Raw genomic sequence first — 25,893 nt, 5'->3', positions numbered from 1 at the left:
AGCAAATTCTGCACACTTGAGCTCACAGAAAACTGCACAGCACTATTAATTCAACAGGTCAGGGCAGAGCCCGGCTCGCCCTAATAAAAGCAGCTCACGGTGGCCACATCCCTGTCGCCCAGAAGCCAACCCCACCAAGCACACGAGCGCCACGTGTCCGCCAGCTACAAAAACATTTCAGGGAGGTATTTTCAAGCTCTTGCAAGGTGACGGCACAGGAAACGCTGAAGACACTCAGCTTTAATTTTGGAGAGAATCACTTCTTTTCCGGATGTTGCGTTTTACCCGAAGCAGCAGGCTGTACGGATGGATACCTGCACATCCTGCGCTACAACAAACCCACAAGCACCACGGAAAAGCACAGCTGGAGACTGACAACATCAAATTTTGATAAGAAATGACCCAAAAAGGGCTTTCCTTCCAGTGAAATGCCTTTTGGGGTAGCAGCCCTGGCACCCATCACCTCCTACGCTGCCAGCTGTTGCGATTATACATCCTCTCTTGAGACACTGAAGTCGAGAGCCACAGTCGCACCAGTATAAAGATGTCCTGGATGATGCACCAGGAGAGCAGAAAGCTCTGAGCCTTCAATATTCCCAGTCACCAGAAATATAGACGAGGCTTTTAAAGAATCATGTCGAAAAAGGCTGAGATTTCCTCTGCTCCCAAGAAGAGAAAGGTGGTTTCACAGCCGGAGCTCTCCCACAGCAACCCGTCTCCCAGACGGGGTTGAAATTATTTATTTCTGAATCTTAAGACGCCAACGGACAACAGCATTACTCGGGGTACCTTTGCAAAAATGAAGCGTGTAACTCCACGCTAGAAACTTCTTCAAAGCGCTCCAAGAGATGCGCTCTGGGATCACGTGAGCATGCAACGGGACCAAACATGGGCTTTTTTGACAGTAGCTGGGAAGCCACTGTCAGAAGAACATCATTTTGGGACCCTTAGAGACCAAAAGGAGCCCCAGGTCCAGCACAAGCACTGACCTACGGACCAGGTTTCAGGCTATGGTTGGTGCACAGTGAATCATGAGAAACCTTCACCTCCCACCCAGGTGTCCTGGGACAGACAATAAGATTACGCCTAGACAGTCTCAGAAGTTATCTTATGCTCCGTAGCCACGATGGAAACCTCTGCGAGACTCTGCAGCAGCAAGATGCTCCATGTTGGGATCATGACCTGCCTTTTAAACACTTAAAAGGATGTTTTAAGCCTCGCTTCTCTTTTTAAGCAACAGCAAACATTCAAGATTAAAAAATTAATTACAACACATCTCTGCACCCCCTGCTGCAAGTGAAAAACCTCTTATTCGGGTGTCTTATGGAGGTTTTGCTGCAAATCCTGGGGGGAAAAAAAAAAAAACAACTTGGGATGCATCCGGGGAGTTAACCATTGACAGCCAATGTAAAAAGATAACGGATTCAAAGGACAAAGCTGCAAGACACTGGCCAGATGAACCCATACTCATACTTCATTCAAAATACAGATTTTTATGCAAGTTACTACAAGATTAATACATTCTCTCCCTGCATCAGCTGGCATCTGCCAGTGTGTGGTTCACTGTGGTTGTGCATGCCGTTTCTACAAAATACAGGGTCTTCTTCCACCATGGCTAACCTCCAGCAATGGCTCCTAACCACCAGCAGAGCCTGCAGGAGCCTGACAGCACCCACCAGCGCCACACAAGCTTCGTGCATTTTACGGAGCAAGCTGCTGCACAGCAGAGCTGCCGAGGGCTGGTGTCCCATCCAAGGTGCCACATCCCTAGAGGTGGCACGAGCAAACCTTCTCCACTGGGGAGAAGAAGCCCTTCAAGCTCATCTCCCTTTACCTCCTCCCACTGAAGAGGCACACGCAACCTCCTGGATGACCTGCGCTCCTAATCCCACAACGTCTTCCTGTTGCCATCACACCCAGGCAGCCGCCACTGGCAAACGGGGAGGTAGAAGTACTTACTTAGTCCAAGTTCTTTGAATTCTGGAAGACTCGCCGAGGCACAAAGCTGATAGAAGATGTGGTAGTTGCGTTCGTCCTCCGCCTACGAGGGAAAATGCTGAATTAACAAAGGCAAGAAGAGGTTACACCAGTGCTCCCATCCTCAGTCCAGCGCCCACTGAGCCTAAGTCCACCCTGACCCCCTCCCCTGCCTCCCACCATCAAGACCTCCTCGGTGCCACCATGACGAGGACCTTGTGCCACCTGGGAAAAAGGAGGTGCCAAGCCTTGCCCTGACCAAACTATATTGCCCATCCTGCAAAGGAAATAAATAACTTGATATTACCTTCCACGCCTTACCCCTAAAAGCTAAGTTAGCTAACAAACACCATGTTGCAAACTGACAGCAATGTTAAAAGAGGTGGCCTACACTCATGGCTTCCCAAGATTGTTTGGTTGTAGGATTTTTGTATTTGGGTTTTTTTTTGTGTAAGGACAAAAGTTTTGCAGGTGCTTCTGAGCCAAATATTAAGCAGAAACCAAGAAAGCTTATCCTGAGCCCTGGACAAGAGACCCACAGGGATGTGCTGCAGCAGAGACATCAGCCACCTCAGCCCTTCTCCCGTTTCTCCTCCATCTTCAAAACAAAAGACTGTTGCCTGCAAGTTATCCCTTCCTGCCTTTTTATGCTCAGTAAAAATCTCAGCAGCTGCCCAGAGAAACGTTTTCCATCCCTGCTCGGCAGCCAGGCCGGGAGCAGCGGTCTCTCCTCGGGGCTCCAACTTCAGGCGCGGAGGGAACAATCAGAGGCCAATTAATGAGTCTCGCAGGTACGTATTCCTCCAGAAGGAGGTCACCAGGTTGGGATTATCAAGAACAACTGTAAAAGACCAAGCCCGAAAGACACGTCTGGCAGCCGTGTCCACCAGGAAGGCTACTTTTAAAGCCATTTTTTTAATCCAAAGAAAAGATCCAGACTATTAAATTCCCCCGAGTACCGCACTCAAAAGAAAAAAAAAAAGTAGGAAAGAAAAAAAAGCACAGCTCCTCACCTGGAATACGACTCGGGATTTTTCCAACAGATACGTCCTCATGTTGGCACCAATGATGTGGTATCTTTTATCAAAGCCGATCTGAATGTACTTCCCAAAGCGACTGCTGTTGTCATTCCGTGTTGTTTTAGCATTTCCAATTGCCTGCATACAACAAAATTCAACACAAAACTCTAATTTAATTTTTACATTTTTTTAAACATTTAAGTTTGTAATCAGCGTTGCATAAACAGTCACGTGAGGATTTGAGGAAAACCCCTTCCCAGATGGAGAAGGCAGAGCAACGACGCGACTTTGGGGAGGTCTCTTCGCTGAAAATGTGATGTCTCCTGAATTTTTATGGAAGAAAAATGCATATCAACAGAAACGAGTATTTATACAGTAATCAGATCACCTACATCCCAACAGCCAGAGCACCCCCGTTTTGTCTCATAGGATGCCCCCATCTTTGTTCATGAACAGCCAACATTGGCAGCTTTCCTGGAGGGGACACGGGCGAAGAAGCCCTGCGAGAGGGAGGGAACCAGCTGCAATCCCGTCTCCAGATGTTCCAGCTTCAGTCCATGGATTTGGTGGCCCCCTCTCCAGCGCCTACCAGTCCCCTCCTGGGCGAGGAGAGAATCCAGCCCATGTGCAAACATCGGGAGGGCAGCACTGCAAACACGGGAATCCATCAAGCAGCCAAAGGAGCAACTCCTTGCGATTCAAGAGGGCCAGAGAAAGTCGATATTCTCATTCACGGCTACACCAGCCTTATTTTCTACCACCATTCCCCCGCCCTGAGATGAGGAGCCTCAAACAAACACAGGAGAAACGATGAAAGGGAACGGGCCCTCACGCACCTCTCGAAGGGTACAGACGACCTCAACAAGCCCTGCCTGCTCCTTGCCCCATCCATCCACCACCAACCCGACCTCTCTGCTAGCTAATGCGCCTCCTTCCCCCAGAGCCCATTGATTCACTGCATCTCACCCTTCCCCATTGCTCCCAGTGCTCCCAGACCCAGAGTTCCCAATTCTCACCTCCAACACGCACCCCAGACCTGCAGGGCAGAGGCAGAGCACCCAATCTCCATTTCTGCCCAGAGCCCAACACCCATCCCCCAGGGAAATAAGAGGTTCACAAACTCCAACAGCAAAGACTACAACTAGATATTGTACAATCCAAAATTACCATCATCACCTTATCTTCAGTTCCTTGTCTATAAAGTAGAGAGGCTGTACGTCCCGTAAATCAAAAACGACGCATCTCATTGCTAAGGACAATCTCATGACACACACCTCCCTCTACTCCATCTTCACATTTAAACTTTGGGGTTTTTGCAAACCAGGCAGTTCTCTTTTACGGTTTTTGCATGGGCAACGTTCTCCTCAATTTCCAATAAAGACAGACAAGTTTCCCTGGCCTCAGCACTTAGAAATTATATCCAGAACTGAACACAGGCAAGAAAATTAGAGCCATAAAATTATGGGGTCATACAGAAGAATAGCACGTGCTATGAATTTTTCCTTGGATGCTTTTAAGCGTTCCCAGGTATTGGAGCTACATTTCACAGAGGCACAGGAGGAGGAGGAAAAAAAAAAAAAAACTGGAAGCCCACACTGTGACAGACCGTGGAGCGTCCTCTGCCAGCCGTACACCCGCGTGGCTTTTCTAACTGCTCGTCTGCACCACCACTTGGTTTACAGTTCCAGTTTGCACCCCATGTCGGGCAGCACGATGCCGGACCACCCGTGCTGCCTCTCGGGCTGGGGGGGCTTGGTTTTCATCCTGGATGAGCCACCACCTCCGTGACTATTAGACAATTTGGCCACGAGCCACTGCGGTGGGAAGCCTCCCTGCAGGTTAAGCCAAGTCTAAGGTCACACCAAGGCTAAGATTAAGCGCACGACAAGCTCAGCTACAGTGGCCCTGCGAGCTCCTGCTTTAAACGAAAAAAGTCACACAAGTCTGAAGTCCATAACTGACTTTGGAAAGGCCCAAATCTTCTCTTCAGGCTGACTCGGATATTTTGCAAATGAAGGCACTCTGACCCCAAAATCTGTTTGGAAACTGGGATTTAGGCACTCAGATCTTTAATTTCCCTGTCTGGTCACAGTGCGATGTAACAAAGCCTCTTTCCCTTTCTTTTATATTTATAAAAGGATATTTTTTCCTTCAGAGCTGCAATTTCCCTATAATAGGACTTGTTATTCCTCTAAATGATCGACAGCATCAGAAAATTGACAAAAAATGAAACTGCATTGAAACATCTCAAATAGATTTATCCCTTTCTTTTCTATTTCGTGCTTTCACAATTAGAGAAGATTAGGAGGTACCATGCAGTGGCAAAAGGAGGAGGAAGGTCAAGATGATAAAATATTGATGGTGCCGGCAGCACCGCTCGGGCTCTCCGCTCCGGAGCACCATCAAAGCCCAGCTGCTGGACCTGTGCTGGGAACGCGTGGGCTCAGCTTCAAGACCAAACAGAGAAGCAAGTGGGTGGATTAAACAGGTTATCGGCATATTTCTATATTTTCACATCAGCTCAGGGTTGCTGTGAGGCTGGAAATCGGGTCTGGCTCACAAACCCCTACAGCTCTCATCGTTTTTGTGACTTCTGGAGAGACAGACACCATGATGACTTCAAAGCAGGATAAAGGAAATTTTTCAGCTTTTACCTCCATAATTGGGCTCGACGCAAGGACTTTGGCTTCGATGTTGGTCTCGCTGGCAGAACCGCCGACGGTTGCAAAGAAGCGCATGGCGTATTTGGCAGAGACCGTCTTTCCAGCACCAGACTCCCCACTCACGATGATGGACTGGTTCTTCTCATCCCTATTGCAGCAGAGAAGAAAAGCTTTTGTAAGTTAATCCATTTCCTTGTTAATAGCTTGTTCACATCACACGACAATCTTCCATCTTCGCATGTCTCCATCTCCCTCATCTCGTTACCACCTACATTATGGATACCGGATTTATTTTGGACTCTACCAAAGTAACAGCGAATGATGCACAATTGCGATACATCTCAGCTAAGATGTAAAGGACACCCTGAACACCTCCAAAGGCTTGCAGAGACAGCGGGAGATGAACCCCTGCGTGAAGCGCCGCTGCTTTCTTCACCCCTGGAGCACGTAGCCCAGTGTTGGGAAGTCTATTCCTTACACGCGGCAAAAACAAACCTCTGTTGTTTGGCGTTTGTCTGGAGAATTGTTAACAGGCATTGGCTGAACATCAGTTTTTAATATTATATATTTAATCTTTCCCTCTAACACCTTCACTCAAGCGTCTGAGATTTTGCTCAACAAAACATGGACAATTAGTCGTGAAACTTGCTCGAGCAGCCTACTGCTGAGCTATTAAAACACAGATACCCAGAAAGGTTCCTCTACGCTCCAAATACGTTAGAAATACTGAAGTTGTGAAATCAAGCACCTTATAATTAGGAAATAGCAAAAGTCACTATGCAATTATAGGAACAATCTGGTTAAAGCTTTGACAACAATAATGCAAAGCATGTCTCTGACATCAGACTCACACCATCTATCCATCCCCAAATCCTGACAAATTGTAAAGGGCTAAGAAAAAGAGGATGAAGAGTTTAAAAGCAATTCTTGGTAGACATCACTAAGTCAAGTGCGTTCAGCTCCTGAAGCTTTGCAGAACAAAGTAGTTTTTAAGAAGGACTCCGGCAGCCTTGCCCTCTCCAAGCACACGTTCAATTTGCTTACAAAAGGATACAGGTGTACCAACACCAGGATAACAAAATTCAAACGCGCACACACCCCCGACCTTTTTATCTGCATGTATGAAAATATTCTGTAGGAGCGGGAAGCGTTATCCTGACACCGAGGGGCTGCCGCAAACCCTTCTCCAGCCGTGATGGCAGCAGCCGCCTGGGCTGGTGCTGGGTCACAGGAGCAGCTCAGATGCCGCCAGAACTGGCACGGACCACCAGATACCTACAGGGCACGGGATTTGCGTGGAAAAGCGGAGGGTGCATCACCTCTTGTAGCTTCCGAGCCTTGCACGGAGCACGTGACTCATCCAAATGCCTTTTTCTACTCACAAAATTAATCACTCACGCAAAAAACTTTGCACAAGTCATCGCGGTTATATTAAAATACCCTGCCCCTTCCCACCGTGGGTGCATGACATGGTACCCACTAGATGCATCCCAATAAATAATCGGTTTAATGTGCTTGAGCTGCAAGATAGAGAAGGGCCAAGGCAATAAGAGGAGCTTTTTTTCCAGAACTACATCCCTGCAGGCAAAGATCTGCCAGTACAGGGAGCAAGTGCCTCTGCTGCAGTGGGATCGGGTCCTCAGGGCTCCGCCGGCACACGGCAAACCCGGCACCTCTGCAATTTGGCCACGGACTTTGAGAAAGAAGAGAGTTTTCACTTCAGGATTTGATATAAGCTCACAAAAAATATCAGAGCCATTGGGTAAGCTGTAAGTATGTAATTGACTGTGTTTTTAAATAAGATCAAATTCAAGTTCCCGGACTCTGCCCGGATTTCACGAATCACAGTTGAATGCAGGCACTCAAAATCCTATATCCAACTGCACCAGTAAATTTACGCCTTGCAGCTCTCTTGACATCAGGAAACACCATAAAAATGCGTTTCAATTTAAGATACTCAGTTTAGGTATATACCAGCGAGAGATGAGAACTGAGGTTAAATGATTGCCATGAACGACTCTTATACTCTCAATAAAAATACAAACATACTCCAGCATCACACCATTACTTTCCCCCACTGTGAGACATGGACATCCTAATTCCTTCTAGGCTCAAGATAATTGGTTTGGAGAAAAACCTCAGTCAAGTCAAACACGTAACATTTTAGTGCAAACCACAACTTTCCAATACTTCCATCAGGAGAGGACTGGCAAGCTAATTTCCAGACGTGTTAATATTTTTCAAGGATCGATTTATAAAGTACACCTTAATCCATGCCCTGGCCAGCTCCACCACCCTCCTGGGCATCCACCAGCAGGAAGGCAAGAGGAACCTCCAACCACTCCAGCTATGAGGCAGTTAATGCAGAAATACCAGCCGTGAACCGAGCACAACCTCACCCAAGTAAGCAAAAACCCAGAGCTGGTGTTCCCGGTGACTGAACCCGGGAGGGGACAGCCTGCACATCTCACCCAGGACTTGCTAAGCCACGGCTGCATGCCCTCCACATGTCTTGGCGAGGCCACAGTGACTCTCCCGGATCCAGGCACACGGGCGCCAACACGCCAGTCTCGCACCTTTAAACTTCCATGGGTGTGCAATAAAGCTCTTTTTGAAGCACAAGCCACCAGACACATGAACACAACGGAGAAAAAAAAACAATGCCAGGTCCAACGTTAGGAAGGATGACTAAGCACCCAAAAGAGAAGTATGCTGGATAAACCCATAGCAGCGGTTCCTGGGACAGGTGATGGCAGCAATTTAGCTTCAGTTAAGTAGATGAGAAGTTTCGCGTCTGCTTTGGTCATCTTCATGGACAACCACTTGCTGAGCTCCAGCAGTGAACGTCCCAATGTTGGCCATCAGCAGGATGCAACGCATAAAAGTCAGCTACAAAGAGGCAGAGAGAGGTTTTGGCATGGGCTAGGAGCACGGATGAACAGACTATCCTTCATCAGTGGTGAGGAAGAAGCAGAAATAAGAGGTTTGTCCTGGTTCCGGCAGGTGACAACCAAGATCTCTGCCAGCAAGTGCTGGCCCTGCAAATGCAAAGGTGGCTTGGCTTAGAGCTGCACTCGCATAAAAGTTACTTGAGAATTATTGCTTCTTACCCTTCTCAGCACGACAGGTACTGCCCAAGCAGCACATTTCAGAAAACATTTCCCTACCACTTTTTTCTTTAAGCCAGAAGAGGAAAACTACATCAGTCCGGGAGAGACTTCAGTTGAACGACGTCAATAAAGCTCAAAAAAGAGGAATTATGCATTATTTGACATCCAGTCAGCACTGCTACAAGGTAATATTTTGTAACCTGTTTTTTTTTTATCTAAGATTCATAATTAAGACCTCTCATTACTGATTTTGACCTCTTTCATAACTTCTACATATCAGCTATTGGGGTGTGCCTGGCTGGAGGAAGGAAAGACCAACCCACCAGGGAGCCCATCCAAAGAGCTCTCCAGACCCACGGTCTCCATGAGCTTCAAGTCCTATCACAAACTGCCTTTTATGTTGCATCCCGAGTAGTTTATTCCTCCCCTCTGGTTTGGTTTTTTTGTTTTGTTTTGTTTTTTTTGTTTTGTTTTTTTTTTAAGAGTACCGTCATTCTCCAATAGACACTGAACCTAGTGATAAAATACGCAGCCAACACTGCTTACTGCTATAGCAGACGCTCTGACAGGTCACATTTTTCCAGGGTTTCTCAAAAATTTGCCCAAACGGCTGATGTGCTGCTACGTGAAATGGGCCAGGTGGGTTCTCCATGGCACAAGAAAACTTCTGGAGTTGTATTATATTAATAAAATAAAATAAAAAGCTGCTGGCTTCCAACCAAGACAACACAGCCACTTGAGCTCCTGCATTTGCAGGAACATGTCTCTTCAGTTGTTGGGTTTTTTTTCGGTGGAAAATGCATGTTCAGGAATTTCTTTTCCAACTACAGGAATAAAAGCCTTCAGGAATAAAGGCTGCTGGTGCCAACAGGGAAATATAGACGAACCCCACGGAGCGGCTGGGAGCAAACAGGCTGCTCGGGGAACAGAAATGGTTAAAACCAGGCAGGACTTGTTTGTATTCAGCATGGAATAAAAAATACTGAATTGTTTTGCTATTGTGCAGGTGTCGTAGCAATATGGCTGCTTGAAATACAGTCAGTTTTGGCAGCATCAGCACACAAAAAAAAAAAAAAACCATTATGGAAATAAAGCCTGGATAAAATGAAGTGTTATGGGTGAATACCGGCTCTGCTGCAGCATGGTAATGCTGTCACATCTCCTCCTGGGACTTATGCGGTTCCTGTGCACCTCAGGGTTGCTGCCGTGGCTTGTTATGCTGCTATGATGTGCATCAGTGCTCTTCTCCCCGTGGCAAACAGCTCACACGATGCACAAAACATGCTCACGCTTGTCCAGCAACGCAGGGTGTGCAACGGGGATTAGGCTTCAATGATGGCCGAAGATGCTGTTCCCACCACGCGCCACTGCTACAGCTCAAAAGTAGATAGGAGGCACTTAAAGATGCAATTCCCCAACCTTCATCCCTATGGGGCTGCAGGACTTTTGTTTCTTCACTTAGAACAGCTTTCCAAGACGATCCACAGCTTGGAAAACTAAAACCATGATCCGAACTATAGCCTCCATCCGTCAGAGACCCTTCCAAAACCATCAAAGTGCAGAAGTCCAACCAGAACAAAGTCCATGACTATTTTTCAATGTAAGGGGTGATAGTACCTCCAAAGTTGAGGGCTCCAAGTGTTGGTGGCATCTGATACAGCCTATGGAACGACATCTGTCTGTGCAATCTGAGTGTTTTGTTTCACTTTGCTATTTCAACATGCCTTCTTCAAGCGGTAATACCCGTTCATAAGCTGCTACGGAGATGCGTAACGCCTCTTTTTCTGCTGAGATTTGTCATGTTATGAGCAATACCCATCGAGACTCTCACCCTTGGCCACACACCCAGCGAGAGATGGGCAAGGTGTTCAGCCCAGCAAAACAAATACTGGTTTTCACTGGAGTTTTCACAATGTGTGGAAAAACATCAGGTTCTTTTACTAGGGCAACATCTAAAGGTGCTGCCGGAGGCCAAAAAAAAAAAAAAAAAAAGAAAAGAAGTGGTCTATGCAGAGAATGGACACTTCAGATACCTGTGCTGATTAGGACTAGCTGCTAATTACCAGCTTTTCCATTGAGGAAACAGATTTCCCTGCTTGTTTAAGCAGTTGGTATTTCACCCGCAGCAACGCAGAGAACACCGCAACCCTCGGAGGTGCCTCCAAACAGCCTGGGAAAGGTGCGTAGAAGCATCCAAACTTCAAGCCCACCAAGCTGGACACGGTTCTCCAACTGTACTAAGGGCTGTGCCCATTGTGGTTGCATCAGAGCAATCAAGAGGTGAAACAAGGCTGAGCATTTCCATATGCAGTTCTCAGCCTGGGATTGTCATTAGTCATTGTAATATATGATCTTCCACCAGTTTACCTGGTTAAGTCAGGGCTGAACTTCCCTGGAAACTCCTCACTCCAAGAAAGGGGTTGGTCAAGCCATGGCAACAGCAAAGGGGTGCAACCCAAGGACAGTGACGGCTCCCACCACCCCTCTGTCAAGAAGAGATAGGAGACATCTCAGTGCACATATATACATCCAAGATCCTTAGCTTTCACCAACGCTGTTTGAAAGCGGGAGTGTTTGAAGATAAATATACCCCAAATGTTCTCCAAACCTAAATCACAATCAGAATTTTTCCAATGTCAGCTTTCTTTAAAGCAGTTAAACATAAAGCCACGAGAAGGGACCTCGAGCTTCTAGGATTTGTTTTCACAGTTGTCTCTTCAGAAAGCCACCACTGGCACCAACAGCTCAAAGCAAACCACTGCACAACTTCATCTTGATCTCTGCAGTGAGAGCAAAACCAGTCGCGCTAAAAACACGGCTCCTCCAAGAGGGAAAAATACCCGAATCAAACGGGGGCAGAGCCAGACCCTGTGCATAATTATCAGGGGTCACTCACTAATCCCGGATCCGACACTAATTCTCCGCATCGCGGAACGAGTCAATGAGTCTCTCCAGTGTGGAAATCATATTTAACCTACTTCTTTCAGGATGCTGGGAAGATTAGTGTTCATAAAGCAATCTGAAGATTAAAAATGCTTTAAGGACGGTAGTTTGAGTTTAGCCTGACCACAGCGAGAACGCCCATAAAGCCCCGACGCACAACAGGCTCTAATACACTTCTGCATTGACAGTGCTCTGCAGGCTAAAACCGCCTGTGGTTATTACACTGCGTTATTAGCGATACATAAAAACGCAATAATTTAATGACCGTTGGATTGCATCCTCCCAAGTTCTAACGACGGCGATGAAAAACGGAGACGGTCTAACTCTGCCTTCAAACGAACAAACAGAAGTTGCACATCATGAAGATAAAACCCAGCATTGTAACGCTGAGAAGAGCCGCCTCTGAAAGTCTCCGAAGCCAGGAATCATTCCCATTTCCGTGGGATCACTGGAATTTGGAGCGGTGTTGCCGCTCAGAGCGGCGGCAGCTTGTTTTATTTGGCTTTATGTTGGGTTTTTAGGGTTGGCTTTAATTTGGGTTTTTAGAATGCCACGCCTGGCCTCGTCAGTCAACACAAATATGAAAATACAACTTTGGGGTAGTTAGATTTTTCCCTCTGAGAAAATCAAAGAGATATTATTTAGCATTTGGCCGAACAAGAGTGTTTAAGGACGTGCTTTCTGTTTGCATTGTCAAACATCTGCTGCTAAATATTCATCTAGGGCTTTTTTACACCGTATCTTTCATAAATAGCACAGATCACCCGACACAACTTTTTTTTTTTTTTCTTCTTTTTTTTTTTTTTTTTTTTTTTTTTTTTTGAGGTAGATAATTCTTTTTATACAGTGGCTTATACTGATGGGGGACAAGAATGAATTTTTTCACCAACAACCTCCACCCACACAGGTCCCACCACTGCTCCAAAATACATTTTGGCCAGAACAGCCCCCAGAGCTGCTGTAGGCCTTCCCCCAACCCGGTACCATCACAACTGTCAAGATAACTTTGCACCTTCACGCAACAAAATAGAGAAAGAAAACAGCAATATCCCATTTCAGCAATGCCAAAGCCTGGTGTAAATGTCACTCAGCTGCTACAGGTGTCCCCAAGGGATGTTAGATCATCCACAACCCATCCAGGGTCTTTCTCGAGAAGATGCATCAGGTATGATGTACCCCCCAGGGTCCAACCTGGGCAGCTTCGGAGCCAATTTGCTCACACACAGCTGGGTTTTAGCAAGAGGCCAGAGAGAAAATATGGCGTTGGATCTCTCAATTGTTGGGAAAAAGCCTAAAAGAACCAGTTTGGCCCTGAATGGGAAGGGATGAGCACGCAGCACGATGCTCAAAGCACAGGTAACGTGCAAATTAACCTTATCTTCTGCGGCAGCCACCAGCAGCGCAAAGCATTACCTTCCCTCTGTACATATCAACCTGACACTTCTAACACCGGGATCAAACACCATGGTGCAATTAAGATGTCTTTGAAGAGGTCAGAGCGCTTTTATGCGATGCTCCAGCAAACCAGTTACTCCTCCCGCGAGAGCGGTGGGAGTCCCACTGGGTCCCAGCTCATTAAGGTAGTTTCTCCCCGGACTGCTTTGTGCAGCGGGTTGGAAATGCCCCTTCAACAGCAAAGAACATCCTGCGCACTCAAAAGTTTCTGCAAAATGCTGAGCTGTCTCCAATCTTTCCACCAATTCCCGAAGGCAGGCAGGAAGGATGACCTTCTCCCAGGATTTATGCTTTGCACACCCCGTTGGGGAAGAACACAAGCTCCTCGGCCACACTGAAACGAGGTCAGCGATTCTTTTGTGTGCCGTTTCTAACAAGAGCAAAACACGCACCCGGCCAATTTTATTAGCTTTCTGGCACCCTGATGCTCTTTTCTACGCTGGGATGGCACCACAGAGCATCTCTGGGTCCAACCCAAGCCACCCACACGCAGCTGGCCCCTGCGGAGCACTGCAGCCCTGCAGATAGAGGAGGCTTCGTACTGCGTCCTCCCAGAACGGATCACCTGGGGGCAAAAATTACCCCGGCTTTCTGCTCCCCAAGCTCGGGTGATGCTACCCCAGCAGTGAGGGCACCAGGAGGACAGTGTCAGTTGTTCTTCCACCCCATGGCAGTCTCAGAAAGAAGGTCCTTCCTTCATTACCTCAACCGTCATCAGCCGTTGATGCTTGTAAAACTCCTACACTGCCATCTAATTAATTACAATTGATATACATTAGGAAAACCCCAGATTTTAAGAAATTCATGGGTGCACGCTCAGGGTTCTCCCCATCCTGAGGTCTCCAGAACTTCACGACAGCAAGCAGTGACTGGGAGGTGGGCAAGGGCAATGGCAAGTTTTTGTGCTTTGATATAATTACGATGCTCGTAAACACCGGTTTTGAATGTTCAATGATATTTAGCGTTACAGCTTTCACACCTCAGAGCTCGAACGGTTCTCCCGCATCACAGCAGTAATTACGCGTCTGATGTAGCCTATTATGACTCCTTCCAAGTCGGTGATATTTCACACGCGCAATCGTTACTCTTCGTCAGGCACTGACCTGTCTGTACCTTAAGCTCTCCCGTGCCAGCAGTGTCCCATTATGAGTATTTATGATTTTTCTATAAGGAATGTCTCATTTATGATTAAAGCTGCTAGCAAATAGCATCGTTCTCATTCCAAATCACCAAAAAGGGGGGAAAAAAGAAATAAAAAAAAAAAATCTTCAGTTGACCACTTAGAGCATCGCTGTCCTCTCCCATAGCAGGGCAAGTAGGAAACATTACCTGGCATCTCTCCCTCTTTTTTTAACTTTATATCACACCTCTAGAGACGTTGCATCCAGCTGCTTTTGCAAAGCCTGAGGTCTAAGACCATGTTTATGAAATAGCTCTTCCAAAACCTTCTCCCCTCCTCCTTAGCCCACTTTTAACTCTAAACAAAAGAGATCCCCCTCCATTTTTCCCCTCTCCAAATTCAAGGCTATTGAGTGGGTTTTTTTTTTCCTTCTGACCCTTTTTTTAGACCAGAGCTTTAGTTCTGAGACAGTAACTCCTGCAAAGCCCTGCTGGGCAGACCCCCCGACCCAGCCTCATTCACCAGAAGACCTAAACCCTTCCCTGCCTTTAATATAACACAGCATTAAGCCTTATTTATTGTGCCAGCCTGATTCCTCTTACATCTCCGTCGGGGGTTAATCTCTCTTTCAACTCCTACCCGCACTCTCATTGTATGGTTTTAAATCCTCTTGTAAAGCTTGAAATTTAAAGTGCTATCAAAGGATATCTCCCACCGTGCCCACACTCTTCCCCGCCTCTATTATTAGGTTATGGGCAGGGTCAACGCTGCAACTTCTGCTCATTTCCAGCTCCAGCATTGCACCCCACAGCAGAAAAGAGAGCGGTCATAGAATCTTAGAATGGTTTGGGTTGGAAGGAACCTTAAAGGTCATCCCACTGCCCTGGGCAGGGACACCTCCCACCACAACAGGTTGCTCCAAGCCCCGTCCAACCTGGCCTTGAACCCCTCCAGGGATGGGGCAGCCACAGCTTCTCTGGGCAACCTGGGCCAGGGGCTCACCCCCTTCACACCAAAGATTTCCTTCCCAATATCTCATCTCAATCTCCCCTCTTCCAGTTTGAAGCCATTATCCCTTGTCCTATCACTACATGCCCTTGTAAAAAGTCCCTCTCCAGCTTTCTCATAGCCCCCCTTCAGATACTGGAAAGCTGCTACAAGGTCTCCCTGGAGACTTCTCCAGTTGTGGCCATGCACAACCCCATCAGCATCATCTGTGTTGCCTGTTGGTGTAGGCAAGCACAAATTTTTTTTACATACACTTTTGACAGTGTAATGTAAGACTTGGGTGCACCAACTTTCAAAAAAAAAGAAAAAAATGGAAAGCCACTACTAAATAGAGTTACCCATCTGCAGTCCAGGTGTTTGAGCATTTAGTGCCAGGAACAGTGCACACCTGCCCTTGCAGAGGGGCTGAAAAGGGAAGACACGCTATTTCCATACAACTTATAATTTAGGAATCACACAGTAGATGCTGACCCTGGGTTGAATCGCAGACACGGGGGGTTATCCAGCATCGACGGAGCCACACGAGACCTGCGGCGCAGATACACAGAAGCTGAACTGCCAAATCACTCTTGCATTTCTTATTTTATTCCTTCCGCAAGAACTACCAACACCACTGCGAGAAGATCCTCCCGCTGGGAAGGAGGAAACTCCAGTCTAACAAACAGGTTTCCAGAACACTTGCTTTCCCACCAGTGTTGCAAGGGTCAGTTAAGGTCTGCAGAGCCCTTTCACGCTCTTGGCAGGAGAACAATAAAACATTCTGCATTTCCAATTTAGGGGAGTTACACATGGATCAGATCAAGATATTTTTGTCGGACCACATGCAACGGCTTTGCAGACATCATGCATCTGTTAAAAAGCATCAGCCCGATGGATGTACAACTAAATAAAAAGCACGGTATTTACTTTGTCACCCAGTACACATGCTTCTTAGGAGGCTCTTGCAAGTCCTTTATTACCCAAGATCTTTTTCACTGGAAGATTTGAACATCGCGCTTATTTTGTGTTTATTAGCTGACACAGACTGCTGCCATGATTTGCTAATTAAAAGATCCACGTATGTGATATAACGTTGCTACGGTGGCAAGATCCAGATGCGCTAACTGGAAAACACACAGCGTATACAGCAAGGGCTTTACGATGCTTTCACCGTTTGATTTACAATCTGAGCAAAGACCATCTCACTCCCTGCTCCCCACTTTTGAAAGATGTTTGGCAGCCTTTGGAGGGCCCATTCTCCTGCCCCGTCACCCACAGCAACGCTACTCGTACTATATACCGCTACCACCTAGCGCTGTTTGATTTTTTATTTTATTAAGCATAATGCATGATATGAAAAAAAAAAAGGCATTAAGAAACCTTAGCTGGAGTAGCAAGTCCTGGCCTGTCCCCAAAGTGAACCCAACTGGTACTAAAGGAAGAGACAGGAGCCAAAGAAAGAAAAGCCACACAAATATACCCACGACTTTAGCACACTGCAGGGATTTTCCTAAGAGCTCAGCATCTGGAGACAACACTGTGACCGCACCACCAAGCCAAGCTGGAGAAGAAAAAGGGGGCTGCAGACACGAAGGAGAACATCTAACCTTTAATAAGGCCCCCAAAGGCTGGGAGTGGGAAGCTGGCGTTGCACTGTCACCGTGCAAACTTCGGTCACCTCCATGGAGCTGGCAACAACTGACGGGACATACTCATCAAGAGGAAGGTGGGTCAGGGCGAGAAGTGAGAAACAATCCCTGTTCCTGCGTGGAAAGCTGCTGGTTGGGTTGATTTCAGCAGAAATAAAGTTTCAAGGGGAATTTTTGCTAGACTCCAGGCTTCTGCCCAGAGTGATGACACACAAGGAAATTAGAGCTGCCGCCGGGATTTGGGCACACAAGGGAGCTTTTGTTCCTCTAAGAAAAGCAAGAAGCAATCAGGCAGGGCACCGGCGACTGCGCTGCCTCTCTGAGGGATCCTGGATGTTCCCCTGAAGCTCTTAGGCCGCTTTCAGGAATGCAAATACCTTCCACAGCACCCAAAGGTGTAAAAGGCACCAACACCCAATGCACTTCGCCACGTCGTATCAGGAGAGCAAGACCAGAGGAGGAGACGGTTGCATTGCCCTGCGGATAATATGTGTCCCAAAGCACTAATTGCTTCGAACCCCACAGCCCCAGCTATTTAGCAATCGCTAAACGATCCACCCTTCCATCACCCCAACACTTGACTCCAGCACCTCCGGCAGCAGCACTTGGAACAAATTAACTCCACGCTGGGTATTTTGCCTCAAACAATATTGTGTTTTGATGAACCGAGCGCGCTTAGCCTCACCCCGCGTAGACAGGGAGCTTCTAAAGAGCTGGTCAGCGGAAAAATTAGAGGCTGTCACACATGAATTTTAATCACTTGCCTTTTTTTTTTTTTTCTTTAAGCTGTTTTACATGCAAGTCCTTGCAAATCAACTCGCTGCAAAGCATCCTCTTTGGGAGAAGCTTTCATTTAAAGGGGAGTTTCAACACGTGCCCTAACCACAGTAAGTGTTCAGATGCCTTGCAAACTATTTTGTCCCAAAAAAAGGGATTAAGTATTGCTATACACCCTCTGCAGCCCCCTGCCCAGCCCACCCACATGTTTTTATTTATTTTTCTTTTAAATAGGCATTTTTGTGATGATGGGGCAACGCTAGACACAGGATCCAGCAGAGTTTTACAGCCACTTGTGAAGATGCCCCCAGTCCCATCTCACGGAACCTACCGGCACAGAACAACTTCACTAACACTTGTAGACCAGTAAAAAGTCTTAAGTTTTGCCCTAGCACCCTGTCTCTATGTGGCAACGGTATACTAGAAGCCCAGAGAATTAAAAATCTCGTTGCCTCTAACTTTTCTCATTTAACAGAGAACCTTCCGTTTTCCTTGTCATCCAACTCAATCCCAATTCAGTCACCTCCACCGCGTCTCCCCAGTGTGCTCTGGGCCACTAATAAAGCTAAAATATGCATATATATTTATTACATACATATATTATGCCTTTTATATAATATATATTATATATGTGTATATTTATTATTTTTTTATATATATATATACGACCTTGCCTTCTGCACTGGAGAAGAGTTATTCAAGGTGACTTCACGTTTCCCGATTATGTCCTTGCTCTGTTTGTCCTATAAAAGCCTGACACACCTTGCAGCCTGCCTTATTCCGGGTCTTCATGAAAAGGATGACAAGTCCGCCCTCGGAGGATCGCGGCAACTTGAAACCTGGCAGCAAGGGAGAAGCTGGCACCAGCAGTCCATTCACACACTCGCTTTGAGTTCACACTATCTGCCTGTGGCCCCCAAAAAAGTCTCAAGCGCCATTTCAGCGATGCTTTTGTTTGTTTGTTTTTTGCCTTTTTTTTTTTCCTGCAGGGTTTATTACCCCAGCGCCAGTGCCTGACCTCAAGGAAGCAGTTTAACGAGAGTCAGCTAATCAAGTTCTGCTCCACCACACAGACGGCATGAATATTATCCCACAGACATATATAAAAGCATGAAAATGAAGCCGCTGATTGCAAAACTCGGAGAGGACACACCAGCAAACGCCGGACAAGCTCGCACGGCAACGACTGCTCTGTGGCTTCAGCAAGTTATTGACCCAGCACCTTTTTGCTCAGAGATGTTGCAAATAACATTACCTGTTTCCACGCAAACTTTCCACGGAGAAAGCTCGTTTTACCTGTTTGCTTTTCTTACTCCCATTGAGGACATTTGTTGAAAGAAAACCAGAGAAAATTCAAACAGAACGCACACCCGCATTGTTATTTTCACTTTTCTATGACGTGATCTGCGTTTAATTTGTTGTTAGAATGAGTAATTCCATTTTTAAAAATACATATAAGCCTATATATGCGTACACGTACACAAGCACACACTTATATAGATAAATAAAAAAAGAAACCAGATAAAGAAAGAAAGAAACCAACCCAGAAGGCCAGCCAGAGACTGCTTTCCTGCTCTCAGCCACATTGCAAGTTTGACCTTCTGAGATTGCAGGTTTGAGTTTTATTCCTGATCTATAGGACTCACCAGACACAATGCCATTGTTTAAAAGCTAAGAAACTGCAAGACGAGTGATGGTTTTGCACCAGTTTAGGTTTAACACGCTCACAGACCTCCATCCGGATGGCTGAACTGCCCAAGCACCCGTGTCCCACCACGCTCGCGTGCGCCCTCGTTGCCTAAAGCAGAGCTGCGGATAGGAGGCATCTCGCAGAATCAGTAATTCACTTGGAAAAAAGCAAAAAGAAGTCCCGTCCAATGCACCACATCCATCCCCCACGAGACACAGCATCCACGCGCCCTGCTCAAGCGGCTCCACCGCTCTCCCTGCAGCACCGCGGAGGGAAAAGCCCGGATCAAACTGAACGTGAGGTCCACCCAGAAGCTTTCAGATTTAAAATATAGCGTGCTACACTTCAAGGCACATTTCAACCAACCAGGCAGATTCCTACAATCCACTTTACAATCTCTTCTCAGCCCTATCTGAACCCTTCTTTTGTACCCAAGCCTGCAATTACCGTAACACCAGCCCGAGACGGAGAGCACCAGAGCAGCGCTGAATAGCGAGTGTCTTGTTTAAGTGCTTTGAGGGTGGTTATTTCCACGTCCCCTTGCAAACAGAGTGCTCCCTGTCATCCACAGCCGGGAATTAGATGCGATGGGTGGCTGTCAAAAAAGCAGATTTATTCTGATAAGGACGAGCGCACAGAGTGGAGCATCTCTGGCTAGAGCTGTCAGTTAGCCCCAATGCCTGCAAAGAACATGCAGGGATGTAGGAAAGCACCGAGTCTTGCCCAGCAGAGACTTCTCCAGAAGAGCAAGCAGTTGCCTTATAGTTTAGATCCATACGTCCTGTCCACCCTGGTCAGCAAACCCCGAAATCTTCGACGAAGAACCACGCAGCTTGCTGCTCCGCCTGAATTCACATAACAAGGACAGAGTCCTAAGCTTTCCTCTTCCTATAGACGGCTCCCGAAATTTCTAAATTCTTCCCAAAGCGGTTTTGCCCAAAGCACAAGCACTTTCAGGAGGTCTGAACTGCAGGTTGGAGTTTGGGTACGATCCATCTGATCTCCGCCCATGGCAATGCTCCCCCGGATGCGTATTGGGATTGAACTCTGGCTCACCTTTGAGTAGAAACTCATCCTAAGTCACCACCTACAGCCAAGACATGGCAGAAAACAGGCTGAAATCCTCACTGAATGGTTCAGTGCTTACTCTTGCTATTAAAAGCCAGGGGTGTATAAAAATCACAACTAATCCACAAGCAAATCTAAACACACTGCGCAAATCCAGACAAGTGTAATAAAATGATCCCCGGTGCAATAACTTTCAGCTTCCTCTCAAATTCACTTTTAGATCATGGCCTAAGCGTTGAGAACAAAATCCTGCATCCGTCCTCAGCAACACAACAAACACAGAAATAAAGGAAAACTCAAACCATGCTCATCTGGTGAAGACACTGCTTTGCAGGACCCATAAATATCTGCCAGTCACATCCTAACTCAAAATTCACAGTGCCTCCACAAGGAGGACCAGCATTAGCTCCTGGTTTTAGTCTGATTATCTCACCAAATTATCTGAAATGCGGTTTCCTGCAAGCTATTAAACATGACATTTGCAGAGTGGTTTGAATTTCTTCCAGGAAACTAATCCAAGCAGCAGCAGGAAAAGGATCCCCATCTGAATCACCGTTGCACCAAACCCATGAGTTCCCGAGGGCCACAAAGATCCCCATCAGCGCAGCCTGCCCAGCAGTCTCACCATCCCACAACAGGGTCAAGTTGGTAAGCAGCATTAATTAGAAATACCTGACCTCAAAGAGATTTCAACGCGAAGGGAGACTGACACAGGAACCACGTCTTGCATCTTGCAGAAGAGGGACAAAGCTACAGCACCCATGGGTGAAGATGGCCACCATGATGGAGAGATACCATACCAACTCAGGGATATAAAGACATGATAGAAGCCCCCGTATTCTCAGCGGAGATGAAAATCTGGAATTTTTCATACCCTTTTCCTCGACTTCACTTTAATCGCATATTTGTAATATTTAATTGGGTATTTGCCCGCTTTTGATTCGACAGTTCCGTTGACTGAGCGCTCACTCACCTGGCCATCTGCTTATAGGCTTCCTCTGCCACCGCAAAGATGTGAGGATCCATATCCCCCATGTTTTGGCCACTGTACGCGTAGATGACATCTTGTTCGTAGATCGGCAGCTGCTCATACGGATTGATGGCAACAAGTACAATACCTTAGAACAGATAAATAGACAGATGTGTCACAAACCAAGCACAGAGTTAATACTTCAGGCTTTTCAGGGCTTGTGTTAGCCTTTTTGATTATTTTTTTTTTTAAAATATGATGCTTGGAGGGGAAAAAAAAAAAAAAGCCTGAGAAGGGAATGGGGAAGGACTCCTAATTCTTATCTCAGCATCTCCTTCAAAGTGCTAGGCTTTGATAAGAAGGATATAAGCTCCAGTACAGCTACAGAGGAGGCATGTGGAACTGACGAGAAAAGCAAATACATAATAATCTTCATTGTGTGAAGCCAGACTTCGCAAAAAGAGTGAGAAGAAGGGCAAAACAGTGCCTGAGCCATCGCTTCGGAAAAGCAATTCCTATGCAACCAAAGCTCTGCTAGACCCAAACAAATATCCTGGATTTTCCCCTGGCTTAAATTCTGAGTAAAAGCCCATAACAAAGAATGTACTCAAATCAAAATGAAATGCATAAATCACAGGAAAGGAATGCCAGAGCCTGCATTAAAGCTTTAAAGTCTCTTTCCTCTCCAGCTGTAGGAACACTGCGCCTGCCTGGAGGAGGCAGCAAGCCCAGGAATTAATGAAAGGCAAAGCCACGCGTGGCGCTACCACGGGCTCGAGGGAGCTGGTCCGCACCCTGCAGAACTGAAGCACTCACAAGTTCCACCATCTCCAAAGTACCTTCAGGTTTTGCCAGTTTAAATTGTTATTGTAAGGAGCTCCGGAGAGCGCGTGGCGGGTGGGAGCGGGTGCTGTGCTCCACACTCAAATTCCAGCAAAGCACAGGAACTCTCGGCCTGCAGCGAACACCGCGATGGGTGAAGTTAAGCCGCATCGAAAGGCAAAGGTCAGCTAAGTCACATCACTTGCCTCAAAGGGATATTAATCCAACTGCTTCACCTCACCATGCCCTGCTCCTGTTTGCTTCTTGGCTCTTTTAGGATCAGGCACCTCTTTCCCTTAGTCACCAAAAACACGCCGCCAGATAAGCTGTCTTCTCCCCTTCTCAACTACTTTATAGCCAGAGCACAAGGTACGCTGCACCTGCATGGTGCTTTGTAGCTAGACCCGCACTTAGAATCATAGAATTGTTGAGGTTGGAAGGGACCTTTAAGATCATCGAGTCCAACCTTTAGCCTACCCTGACAAGAGCCACTTCTAAACCATGTCCCTCAGTGCCCCATCTACCCTTTTTTTAAACACCTCCAGGGATGGTGAATCCACCACCTCCCTGGGCAGCCTCTTCCAATGTTTAATAACCCTTTCAGTGAAAAAATGTCTCCTAATATCTAATCTAAACCTCCCCTGACGTAACTTGAACCCGTTTCCCCTCGTCCTATCACTTGTCACGAGGGAGAAGAGGTCAGCCCCCATCTCTCTACAACCTCCTTTCAGGTAGTTGTAGAGGGTGATAAGGTCTCCCCTCAGCCTCCTCTTCTCCAGGCTAAACAACCCCAGCTCCCTCAGTCGTTCTTCATAAGGTTTGTCCTCCAGACCCCTCACCAGCTTTGTAGCCCTTCTCTGGACACTTGCTAAGCCCGAATGTGCTAAGTCTGAACCTAAGAATCTCCATTAACGCGATGCTGCACTCAAGATTATCACAAACCTTCGTGAGAAGCTGCGCTAATGAAAGCTCACTGATTTTGGAGGAAGGCAGGCTTGCAAATTTAAAGGAAAGTCACCACTATTACCAGCTACGAAGGCCACATATTTCAAGGGTGTTACTCTAAAGAGTCTCCTCCTGACAAGCATTTTCTCGGCAAAAGTTGCAACACTTAGGTGTAGGTACCAGCCTTAACCCTGCCACACAAATAGCCCTATGCACTTCGCCGAAATCTCGCAACGCATCACTTAGAGGATCGTTGGTCTGCATCACTGCTAGCAAGGTCAGCTTGAGTGCCAGCAAGAGGGTTCAACATTCAATATTCTCCAACATAACTAAATAAAAATGGCTGAATTGCCTTCTTCCTTTCTTTTTAGGTTGCAGTTTGTTGCCAACCAGGTAACTGCTGCCTTGAATGGTTTTGGCAGGCCACCCTTCCCAGGAACGAGAAACCCAAGTTCACGCCTGCCCTCCTTCTGCTTTGAATTTAAGAGTTCAATGATCCACAAAGTCATCAAGAAAAGGAAGGAAATAGCAGTGCAGTGAGGGGGTTTTTTTCAGTCTTTCAGAAGGAAAACCCGCTATGGACATCTCTCAGTTGGACTGCACCTTTCTGGCACGCTGCCGTTCTCCAGTGGTTTGCTACATCCTGCTTTGTTTCCCACCCACAGACTGCCAAGCACTCGCAAAGTTGGCCTCAAACTCATCTAACAAGATGTTTCCACCAAGAGTTACATACATGGACCGTGAGCTTGGGAAGTTCACAGTGCACCAACCCTCAAATACCACCTCTGGTTTTGCAACCTAAAGCTTGTTGGCATGCACTGATGTCTCCCACCCACCCCAAATCACAGCCCCTGGACCCTCCTCATGCCACAGGCTTGTGGTCTCAAGAGATGGACACGCTGTAACCCACTGCTTTCCAGGAGCTGAACGTGTGGCCTGGACACTCACCACAGTACGTATAGATGTGGTTGGACTCGAGGAACCTGACTTTGAGGTTGTGGAGGACCGCGGGCTCGTGCAGGTAGCTCAGGGCCGTCAGGTCATTCTCTCCCACCAGAATATCTGGATTGCGCAGGAAAGGCAGCTCATTTCCTTGGAGGTCAATAGGATATTCGTAGAGCTGAAGAGACACACACAAGGAACATCAGAATACAAAAAACAACAGCTCCTTTAAAGTCTTATAACTTATCCAAGCAAAACTCCATCCTGATACTATAAAATACTTACACATCATGCTCTAAAAGAATTGAAAGCCCCTTTATGCTAAATGCTCTAGGGACCTGGATGACATACTACCAGGTGACAGGTAAACCCCTTGGTAAACAGCTTTGAGCTGGTCCTACTGGACACTGATGGTCCACAAGCACCAAGCTGAGCATACCTGAGTTGTTTTCAGGCCAGCCTTGGGACAAATAGCCTTTAGCCAGCTCCGAGTAGTAACAGGTACCAAACAGAAAACCACAGCTTCAGCTGATCTAAGCATCCCCATGCTCTTCGAAAAGCAGCCTCATTTCAAACTAGACCATATTCTTCCCATCAGAGCGATTTCTCAACTCATTTTTAATTCACATTACTTTCATACTCAAAAGCTTACACCCCTTCAGGCAGAGAAGGACATGGAAAAGCACGGAGTCCTTGCTGATTCGATATCTGAAGAGCCAGGTTATGCCGTTGAAGCATACGGTGGCCCACATGTAACTAATTTTGGCTCATCCCCAAATGAACAGCGGAGCCACCAACTAAAGAAAAAGTGGGGTTTTTTTTCCCCTTTACAGTGGAGGAATAAAAAAAAATAAATAATTGCCTGCGATGTTGCTTTCCATGGGGTATCTCAGGAAGGGGTCCTGATGCTCAGCTCCCAGCAAAAGGGAGGAATTCCGGTTTGCGAGCAGAAGGGCACCACTACCTTTGCATCGGCACTGGATCGCTGCCCGTGCAAACAGCACGAGAAAAGCTGACCCAAGCGCACGAGGACAGGGTCACACAGCACGTCTGACAACCTCAGGCTGGTTTTCTACTCCAGTTCCACATTGCCAATGCCAATTTTCAAGAGTTTGCACTCAGTCTCACGTCCTAATGGCAAACACATCAGGGATCCCTTGCGATATTTAAAAATCAGCTCTTCATTCAGGAAGAGTACTCTTGCTTACAGAGTACAGCCAGAAACCACAAAAATCCATGGAAATTCACTTAAAGCACAAGGACAAAAGAGAAGCACTAAACAGTTGGGTAATGCATGTTGGCTGTCAGGAACAAAAGGCTTTTAACAGCTTCAAATCCCCCGAAGAAATGTACGCTCGGTGTCTCCATCTGATGCCCACGTGCGCTGTTCCCCTTCAATAAAGCTTGAAAAGTCCAACGTGACTTGGTTCCAGGCAGGGTTTCATACGGAAGCGGATCAAACAGAGGTCTCTGGGAGCACCCACGATAAGCAGCAGTCTCTTGCACAACCGCAAAATGAGATGTTCCTGTGTTTCACCATGACAGTGACGTGCTCGTAACACCTAGTAATCCTTTTATCTCCTTGTAATTTAATGTTGCTGACCCTAAACTCAGCTGTACAAAAAGTCTAGGCCCTGCAGGACTTGTTAGCTGCTTTGGTTTCCAGGGAAATATCCAGATTAAAAAGAAAAAAAAAAGAAATCTTCCCCCCTCCCAAGTACTCAAACTGCTGAAGTTCTCGACCAGAAAAGAAGGA

At 46.8% G+C, this 25,893-nt stretch overlaps 1 protein-coding gene across 3 annotated transcripts in view; it reads right to left on the bottom strand.

Moving 5' to 3' along the window:
- The window catches only part of MYO5B (myosin VB), a 158,855-nt gene that overhangs the window by 101,624 nt on the left and 31,338 nt on the right, over positions 1 to 25,893 (bottom strand). For all 3 annotated transcript variants that reach the window (XM_074571051.1, XM_074571052.1, XM_074571054.1), the window contains exons 3-7: positions 24,144 to 24,315; positions 21,432 to 21,576; positions 5,651 to 5,807; positions 2,991 to 3,134; positions 1,960 to 2,041 (exon numbers count right to left, since the gene is read on the bottom strand). In XM_074571051.1, coding sequence (XP_074427152.1) covers positions 1,960 to 2,041; positions 2,991 to 3,134; positions 5,651 to 5,807; positions 21,432 to 21,576; positions 24,144 to 24,315 — 700 coding nt within the window. The remainder of the gene's footprint in view (positions 1 to 1,959; positions 2,042 to 2,990; positions 3,135 to 5,650; positions 5,808 to 21,431; positions 21,577 to 24,143; positions 24,316 to 25,893) is intronic.

This window comes from Larus michahellis, chromosome Z (genome assembly GCF_964199755.1).
Source record: "Larus michahellis chromosome Z, bLarMic1.1, whole genome shotgun sequence".
Classification (NCBI taxonomy): Eukaryota; Metazoa; Chordata; class Aves; order Charadriiformes; family Laridae; genus Larus; species Larus michahellis.
This window is presented reverse-complemented; position numbering and strand designations above follow the sequence as displayed.